The 10,000-nt window shown below is 46.6% G+C and overlaps 1 protein-coding gene and 1 pseudogene across 3 annotated transcripts in view; one reads left to right on the top strand and one right to left on the bottom strand.

Moving 5' to 3' along the window:
- LOC109978003 (xylulose kinase-like) overlaps positions 1-6,123 on the bottom strand; it is a 9,222-nt pseudogene extending 3,099 nt beyond the window's left edge.
- LOC109977400 (negative regulator of ubiquitin-like proteins 1) overlaps positions 5,292-10,000 on the top strand; it is a 5,777-nt gene continuing 1,068 nt past the window's right edge. Inside the window, exons 1-3 of one of the 3 annotated variants that reach the window (XM_065948850.1) lie at positions 5,292-5,967; positions 9,343-9,464; positions 9,850-10,000. The exon at positions 9,850-10,000 is cut by the window's right edge and continues 17 nt beyond it. In XM_065948850.1, the coding sequence (XP_065804922.1) occupies positions 9,348-9,464; positions 9,850-10,000 (268 nt within the window). In that variant the 5' untranslated portion in view covers positions 5,292-5,967; positions 9,343-9,347. Of the gene's footprint in view, positions 5,968-8,519; positions 8,756-9,342; positions 9,465-9,849 lie in introns of those variants that run through there. The other 2 variants (XM_065948849.1, XM_020627148.3) reach the window with 2 other exon arrangements.

Genomic DNA, 10,000 nt, shown 5'->3' with positions numbered 1-10,000 from the left:
GTGCTAACAGGTGTTGACAGGTGTTGACAGGTGCTAACAGGTGTTGACAGATGTTTTTGGGGTGTCTCACCTGGGTTGTCTCCGGTGAAAGCCACCACTCTGCAGCGTCAGAGAAACCGTATCGCTGCACAAAGTAGGAGGAGAACCGGACCCTGCAGGGACAGAGACCAGCACTGAGGTTAAAAACCCCCTCCACCTCCAGAACAGACCAGTATAAACCAGTCTTACCAGTACAGACGTGGAGGGTAGAGGAGTTCCCAGCAGGCGGTCCAGGTGAGGAGCCGTGGCCTCCAGGCAGATCTTAGACCAGGTTCTGGTCCTGATGTCCAACAGGTTCATCCCTGACCCTGAAGTCAGAGAACGTGTATGGGTCCACTATCTCACATACAGTTAATGACAGGAATCCCCTCTGTGATTGGTTGATCACTTTCTGACATCATGACTCTCTTTCATAACTTAATTAAAACACGTTGAGTCGTACGTACGTCGCTGAAATCGATGGCGGCGTAATCACCGAGGAAGAGAGAGGCGGCGAAGCTGCTGACCAATGAGATCCTCTGAAAACACAAACACACAGATTTAATGTAAACAATATTACACATGAATAATAAACTGATATAATAAAGATTTAATATTATTAATATATTTAAATATGTGCTGTGATGCCCTTCAGGGTCACCTCGGCATCCTGGAACTCGTTTGGTCGGGTCTGACGCAACTTGGCTATCTGGTTCCCTGTGAAACGCTGCACACACACACACACAACCCTGTTAGAAATGACAGACAGGTGAACACACAGACAGGTGAACACACAGACGGGTATACACACAGACAGGTGACCACACAGACGGGTGAACACACAGACGGGTGTACACACAGACGGTTATACACACAGACAGGTGAACACACAGACAGGTGTACACACAGACAGGTGTACACACAGACGGGTGTACACACAGACGGGTGTACACACAGACGGGTATACACACAGACGAGTGTACACACAGACAGGTGAACACACAGACGGGTGTACACACAGACGGGTGAACACACAGACGGGTGAACACACAGACGGGTGAACACACAGACAGGTGACCACACAGACAGGTGAACACACAGACAGGTATACACACAGACGGGTGTACACACAGACGGGTGAACACACAGACGGGTATACACACAGACGGGTGTACACACAGACGGGTGAACACACAGACGGGTGTACACACAGACAGGTGTACACACAGACGGGTGAACACACAGACAGATGTACACACAGACGGGTGAACACAGACAGGTATACACACAGACGGGTATACACACAGACGGGTGAACACACAGACGGGTGTACACACAGACGGGTGAACACACAGACGGGTGTACACACAGACGGGTGAACACACAGACGGGTATACACACAGACGGGTATACACACAGACAGATGTACACACAGACGGGTGAACACAGACGGGTATACACACAGACGGGTATACACACAGACGGGTGAACACACAGACGGGTGAACACACAGACGGGTGAACACACAGACGGGTATACACACAGACAGATGTACACACAGACGGGTGAACACAGACGGGTATACACACAGACGGGTGAACACACAGACGGGTGAACACACAGACGGGTGTACACACAGACGGGTGAACACACAGACGGGTGTACACACAGACGGGTGTACACACAGACAGGTGACCACACAGACGGGTATACACACAGACGGGTGTACACACAGACGGGTGTACACACAGACGGGTGTACACACAGACGGGTGAACACACAGACGGGTGTACACACAGACAGGTGTACACACAGACGGGTGAACACACAGACGGGTATACACACAGACAGATGTACACACAGACGGGTGAACACAGACGGGTATACACACAGACGGGTATACACACAGACGGGTGAACACACAGACGGGTGAACACACAGACGGGTGTACACACAGACGGGTGAACACACAGACGGGTATACACACAGACGGGTATACACACAGACAGATGTACACACAGACGGGTGAACACAGACGGGTATACACACAGACGGGTATACACACAGACGGGTGAACACACAGACGGGTGAACACACAGACGGGTGTACACACAGACGGGTGAACACACAGACGGGTGTACACACAGACGGGTGTACACACAGACAGGTGACCACACAGACGGGTATACACACAGACGGGTGTACACACAGACGGGTGTACACACAGACGGGTGTACACACAGACGGGTGAACACACAGACGGGTGTACACACAGACGGGTGTACACACAGACAGGTGAACACACAGACAGGTGAACACACAGACAGGTGAACACACAGACAGGTGAGACCTCATAGGCTCTTGATCCGGTGATCTCAGCCAGTCTTAGAGCGCCCCCTGCTGCCGCCTGCAGCTCATGACACTGCTGAGTGCTGCTGGAGTCCATCCACACGGGACAGTCTGACACAGAGAAGCTGTCCTGTCAACACAGCACACACACATCAGACAGGGTTACACACAGAACCACACACACAGGATATTAATGTGTGTGTTCACAGACCTGCAGCAGCTGGTTCAGGTCCTGGTCTGGGTCGAGCTGTTTCAGGGTCTCAGAAGCTCCTTTCCTCCAGAACACACTGCCGTGTTGCTGAGAGAGAAAAACAGACATCTGTACAACAAACCCCACTGCAGTTCCTCCAGTGTCCACTAGAGTCTGTCTCCTGCAGTGAGTCAGTCCTCATAGAGCTCTATGTTAAAATGTTTAACTTTACAGCTGCAGTTCCTCCAGTGTCCACTAGAGTCTGTCTCCTGCAGTGAGTCAGTCCCCATAGAGCTCTATGTTAAAATGTCCAACTTTACAGCTGCAGTTCCTCCAGTGTCCACTAGAGTCTGTCTCCTGCAGTGAGTCAGTCCCCATAGAGCTCTATGTTAAAATGTCTAACTTTACAGCTGCAGTTCCTCTAATGTCCACTAGAGTCTGTCTCCTGCAGCGAGTCAGTCCTCATAGAGCTCTATGTTAAAATGTTTAACTTTACAGCTGCAGTTCCTCCAGTGTCCACTAGAGTCTGTCTCCTGCAGTGAGTCAGTCCCCATAGAGCTCTATGTTAAAATGTCCAACTTTACAGCTGCAGTTCCTCCAGTGTCCACTAGAGTCTGTCTCCTGCAGTGAGTCAGTCCCCATAGAGCTCTATGTTAAAATGTCTAACTTTACAGCTGCAGTTCCTCTAATGTCCACTAGAGTCTGTCTCCTGCAGCGAGTCAGTCCTCATAGAGCTCCATGTTAAAATGTTTAACTTTACAGCTGCAGTTCCTCCAGTGTCCACTAGAGTCTGTCTCCTGCAGTGAGACAGTCCTCATAGAGCTCTATGTTAAAATGTTTAACTTTACAGCTGCAGTTCCTCCAGTGTCCACTAGAGTCTGTCTCCTGCAGTGAGTCAGTCCCCATAGAGCTCTATGTTAAAATGTCTAACTTTACAGCTGCAGTTCCTCCAGTGTCCACTAGAGTCTGTCTCCTGCAGTGAGTCAGTCCCCATAGAGCTCTATGTTAAAATGTCTAACTTTACAGCTGCAGTTCCTCTAATGTCCACTAGAGTCTGTCTCCTGCAGCGAGTCAGTCCTCATAGAGCTCCATGTTAAAATGTTTAACTTTACAGCTGCAGTTCCTCCAGTGTCCACTAGAGTCTGTCTCCTGCAGTGAGACAGTCCTCATAGAGCTCTATGTTAAAATGTCTAACTTTACAGCTGCAGTTCCTCCAGTGTCCACTAGAGTCTGTCTCCTGCAGTGAGACAGTCCTCATAGAGCTCTATGTTAAAATGTTTAACTTTACAGCTGCAGTTCCTCCAGTGTCCACTAGAGTCTGTCTCCTGCAGTGAGTCAGTCCCCATAGAGCTCTATGTTAAAATGTCTAACTTTACAGCTGCAGTTCCTCTAATGTCCACTAGAGTCTGTCTCCTGCAGTTAGTCAGTCCTCATAGAGCTCTATGTTAAAATGTCTAACTTTACAGCTGCAGTTCCTCTAATGTCCACTAGAGTCTGTCTCCTGCAGTGAGTCAGCCCCCATAGAGCTCTATGTTAAAATGTCTAACTTTACAGCTGCAGTTCCTCCAGTGTCCACTAGAGTCTGTCTCCTGCAGTGAGTCAGTCCCCATAGAGCTCTATGTTAAAATGTCTAACTTTACAGCTGCAGTTCCTCTAATGTCCACTAGAGTCTGTCTCCTGCAGTGAGTCAGTCCCCATAGAGCTCTATGTTAAAATGTTTAACTTTACAGCTGCAGTTCCTCTAATGTCCACTAGAGTCTGTCTCCTGTAGTGAGACAGTCCTCATAGAGCTCTATGTTAAAATGTCTAACTTTACAGCTGCAGTTCCTCCAGTGTCCACTAGAGTCTGTCTCCTGCAGTGAGTCAGTCCCCATAGAGCTCTATGTTAAAATGTCTAACTTTACAGCTGCAGTTCCTCCAGTGTCCACTAGAGTCTGTCTCCTGCACTGAGTCAGTCCTCTAAACCTGGTCACATGGTCAGTGTTTGTCGTTACTGATGCTGTTTCAACGTTGGACTTCTGGTTTCTAACTCACCTGTCCGCTGCCCGACAACGCTCTGACACGGGAGAAGTCAAGCCCCGCCCTCTTCATCTTGTCCAATAGCAGGTCCAGAGCCTAATGACGGACAGGAACACAGAACAACCAGGTCAGCTGATGATCCCTCTCAAGGTGTTAATACTTCACCTGAGGAGTTACAGAGTGAACCGAGCCGTGTGTGTGTGTGTGTGTGTGTGTGTGTGTGTGTGTGTGTGTGTGTGTGTGTGTGTGTGTGTGTGTGTGTGTGTGTGTGTGTGTGTGTGTGTGTGTGTGTGTGTGTGTGTGTGTGTGTGTGTGTGTGTGTGTGTGTGTGTGTGTGTGTGTGTGTGTGTGTGTGTGTGTGTGTGTGTGTCCTACCTTCACCCACATCAGCACAGGTGAGGTGACCGTCAGTTTGTCAGCATGGATATGAACTCCTCCCTGAGTCCTGACACAAATCAAATGTAATGAGGTCATCGTGGTCTATTGATCTTTAAAACATCAGATATAGCAACATGCTATGCTAACTTCCTGTCTCTCATGTAGCAGGTGTTCAGTCAGTGTGTCACCTGAACTCAGGTAGCTCAGAGTCAAACTGCACGTTGTTCTGATGAACCACGCTCAGGTTTCCATCCACAGCCACCACCTTCAGCTTCATGGGGGGGGGGGGGGGGGGGTGAGGGGGGGGGGGGTCAACAGTGAAAACACACAAATATCAGTTTTATTTTCAGCACTTCAGTTTTCATGTTGTCGATTGCCCCCTCTGGGTGGAGAGAGAGTCTGATTTTTCTCTCTCCAGTATCGGTCGGGTCCTGATTGTCTTGTGTCCGTGCAGAGGAGTCGGGATGAGATGTGTGCAGGTAGATGACGTCATGAAATGCCCTCCCACAATTCCTCTAATAGGTTTGAAACTGTTTGAGTGAGCAGCGAGGTTCCACCCTCTCTCTCTCTCTTTAGTGTTTACATATATTAAATGTTGTTTTTCAGCGGGTTGATACCATGGCAACAACAAGAGGAGTCCTACACACACAATATGGGTCATTTATTATTTGAATTACTAAAAGTTGCAGGAAATGACCTCCACAAAGTCTAGATTGCATTAAAACATTTGTATTGATGTGGAGTTTGGCTGCAGGTTCCTTCCTCTCCTGTACACCTACACCTGTCTAACAGGTATGAAACATGTTGACAGCCTCGATGTGACAGTTCTGTTCTGTGTTTAAGCTACAAAGTCCATCCTCAGAGCTCATCCTGAACCTCCACAGGACTCACACTCTCTCTCCGCTTCTTCCGCGTCTGCGCGAAAAACGAGAAACTCTGCCTGCCTGCACGCAGCCACGTGCGGCGGACACGTCATCCTCTCGGACGTGCAGGTGAGAGAAGGAAACAAAAAGGTGAGTTTTACCTGCTGAGTGCTGAAATCAAAACCAAGATAGAGAAAGTCCCGAGCAGCGGCCATCACCACAAACACACACACACACACTGAGACACACAGTCAGTGAGGAGAGGAGGAGGAAGGGTTAAACTCTTAAAGAGACAGTAACACACTCACGTTCATACATAAAGACACGTTAATGATTCTCAAAGGGCCACAACATCTGCTTCAGATAGTCACGAGTTCAGTGACATGACCGGCTCAACGGCCAAATAAAGAGAGACACTACACTGCAGCCTCTACCATCAGCATGTGAATGTGTGTGAATGGATGAGTTAATACAGGCGGACTCTTTACTCAGCGGCCTCTACCATCAGCGTGTGAATGGATGAGTTAATACTGACGGACTCTTTACACTGCGGCCTCTACCATCAGCGTATGAATGTGTGTGAATGGATGAGTTAATACAGGCGGACTCTTTACTCAGCGGCCTCTACCATCAGTGTGTGAATGGATGAGTTAATACTGATGGACTCTTTACTCAGCAGCCTCTACCATCAGTGTGTGAATGGATGAGTTAATACTGATGGACTCTTTACTCAGCGGCCTCTACCATCAGCGTGTGAATGTGTGTGAATGGATGAGTTAATACTGACGGACTCTTTACTCAGCAGCCTCTACCATCAGTGTGTGAATGTGTGTGAATGGATGAGTTAACACTGACGGACTCTTTACTCAGCGGCCTCTACCATCAGCGTGTGAATGGATGAGTTAATACTGACGGACTCTTTACTCAGCTGCCTCTACCATCAGTGTGTGAGTGGATGAGTTAATACTGACGGACTCTTTACTCAGCAGCCTCTACCATCAGCGTGTGAATGTGTGTGAATGGATGAGTTAATACTGACGGACTCTTTACTCAGCGGCCTCTACCATCAGCGTGTGAATGGATGAGTTAATACTGACGGACTCTTTACTCAGCGGCCTCTACCATCAGCGTGTGAATGTGTGTGAATGGATGAGTTAACACTGACGGACTCTTTACTCAGCGGCCTCTACCATCAGCGTGTGAATGTGTATGAATGGATGAGTTAACACTGATGGTCTCTTTACTCAGCGGCCTCTACCATCAGCGTGTGAATGTGTATGAATGGATGAGTTAATACTGATGGACTCTTTACTCAGCGGCCTCTACCATCAGCGTGTGAATGTGTATGAATGGATGAGTTAACACTGATGGTCTCTTTACTCTGCAGCCTCTACCATCAGTGTGTGAATGGATGAGTTAATACTGACGGACTCTTTACTCTGCAGCCTCTACCATCAGTGTATGAATGGATGAGTTAACACTGATGGTCTCTTTACTCTGCAGCCTCTACCATCAGTGTGTGAATGGATGAGTTAATACTGATGGACTCTTTACTCTGCAGCCTCTACCATCAGTGTGTGAATGGATGAGTTAATACTGATGGACTCTTTACTCAGCGGCCTCTACCATCAGCGTGTGAATGTGTATGAATGGATGAGTTAACACTGATGGTCTCTTTACTCTGCAGCCTCTACCATCAGTGTGTGAATGGATGAGTTAATACTGATGGTCTCTTTACTCTGCAGCCTCTACCATCAGTGTGTGAATGTGTAGGTGTGACCTGCGGAGTAAAAGAGCTTTGATTAGTCAGAGGATTAGAAAAGTGCGACACAATCTCAAATCCATTCACCATGAGGTGGCAGCTCTTGTGACTGTGAGCATTGGGCCAAGGTGCTCTTAATTAGGCTGATTGGACGACAACACCTGAGAAGAAGGCACAACCTCACAGAGCCACAGAACTTTAAGAATAAGAATTAATAAGTCTCAGAGCGCCCAAAACTTCAAACAACATATCAAACAGCCACTGATGCACCGTCAGCTGATTTATATGAGACAATAAAATAATAATAAGACAATAAGAGAGTCATTTCATGCTGCATCTCATTGACCTGGTAAAAAAAAAAAACGGTGTCCCCTTCTTTCTTCTCCTCAAAGTCTGACGCAGCTGCTGCCTGTAACGGATCCTATCAGCCTCCTGATTGGTGAGGTGCTTATCGCCCCCTGGTGTTCACAAAGAAAACTACATAAACAAAACCCCAAATAACAGATGAAGAAGCTCCTACAATGAGGATAAATAACATATTAAACCCATATGGATATAAAACCTGCATCTCAGAAATAATTCAAGATGTGGTCAACTTCTTTTACAGTGTTAAATCATGGAGGTTGAGAATAATGAATCTACACGATATCCGATAATTTTATTAATCTGTATATTATTTTACTTGAACATTACATTTTTATTTTATTTCATTTTATCTAATAAATGTATCTACTTTAATAACTGTGTTTTACTACTAATTCGTTGTTGTTTCCTTCTAAAATGTCTTTATATCTCATCGTAATTCTCTAAGTCCTTACCATTCGATAAACATGCATGAAATATGTCCCTCTTACCGCACCGTAGTAGATCAAAGATCGTCTTTTCTTACGTCGACGAGTCTTGAAGTCGTGACGCAGCAGCCGAGCGTTCCTTCGATTTCTTCTGACGGCGGTGACGTTAACCGGCTCGTGAAACGTGCTCGGAGTGAGACCTCCTGCCTCATTCTTTACCTCTTTCCCGGAATCGACGACAAGCTACACCAAAACAACGTCGACGAGCTGAGGAAGAGGAGCATCAGCGGGGTTTAGCACATCTTTGTGAGCGGAGAGCTTTCTGTCAGCGTGTCCAGTCACATAAAGGTGACTCACAGAAACATTGAACAGCCTCTGGTGGCGGGTAAACGGAATTTAAACTCAGTTTTATAACAAGGAGAGTAATGTCAGCTAACAGCGTTATAACGTCTGAGTCAGTAGAGACAGAAATGTTAAATATTATCTTTTTAATTTAAACCGTTTCACTGAGGTTAAGATCTCTGGTTTCTGTTATTACACGTTAAGTTTAATATACAGCCGCCATTGTAGCTCTCTCCGTTTCTTTCGTTTTCTAAACCAACAAGAAACAATGCTGTTTAATGTCTAGTTTATAAAGTTCTTATAGTTTTCTTGGTGTCTGAACACAGGAGTGTTTTAAAGTGTTCAATGGAAGAAGCTTTCTGACAGATTTCATACAAATGATCAACATCTACGCATTAAAGTTCATTTTCCCCATCAAGCTCTACAAACTCAGTTTCCTACACTTCCCATGATGCAACTGGGTAGTGTCTGCTGTCCTTTGACTGAAACTACAATTTATAACTTAAAAGCTTTCATGGTTATAATATTTGGGGGTTTTAGTTTAAATTAGTTTTAAGTGGCTTTCAAATTAAAATTTTTAATCAGATTATTTTATTACATGTTTGAAATTCTATTATTTCACATTTAAAGAGGTGATGGCGGAGCTGAACACAGAGGCAAAGCTGAAGACGCAGCTGAAGCAGGAGAAGATCCAGCTGTGGAACCCTCCATACACCGACGACAACAACCAGCCAGGAGCGCAGCACATGCAGGTCAGCCTTTAAGGGGTTAAAACAAAATGGAACTACAAACTGACCCACTGATTGGTGCAGAGCTAGATCTTTAACTCGTGTGAGGTTCAGTCATCTGTAACATCTTCCTCTGTAGTGATGTCACACACTGAGAATAACAACCTGAGCCTGTGAGGGACCAAAACAGAACCGTACCATGTGATACGGTGCGACAGGAAACAACAGGATACGTTTTGAAACACACACATTTAGCGTCCTCCACTGTAGCATCTATAAATAAATAAAAACAATCCACATGAGAACAGAGAAGCATCGATTAAAACACATCGAATGCTCACAATCTGCATCAAACCTCAGTGAGCGTTAAACCATCAGTCAGTGGTTTAACATTTGGTTTTGTTCTCAGGAGCTGGCGGAGAGATACGCCCCTCTGGTGTGTCTGCCGGTGCAGGAGGTAGGGGGCGCTCTGGAGGCGATCCGGGTGCAGGCGGTGAGGAGAGGGAAAGGAAACAAGACGTTCAAGGAGACGAGCATGGCCACGCTGGAGCTGCTGCTGC

Source organism: Labrus bergylta, chromosome 20, assembly GCF_963930695.1.
Source record: "Labrus bergylta chromosome 20, fLabBer1.1, whole genome shotgun sequence".
In the NCBI taxonomy this organism is placed as follows: Eukaryota; Metazoa; Chordata; class Actinopteri; order Labriformes; family Labridae; genus Labrus; species Labrus bergylta.
Note: the sequence above shows the minus strand (reverse complement) of the source record. Positions and strands in the feature narration are given on the sequence as shown.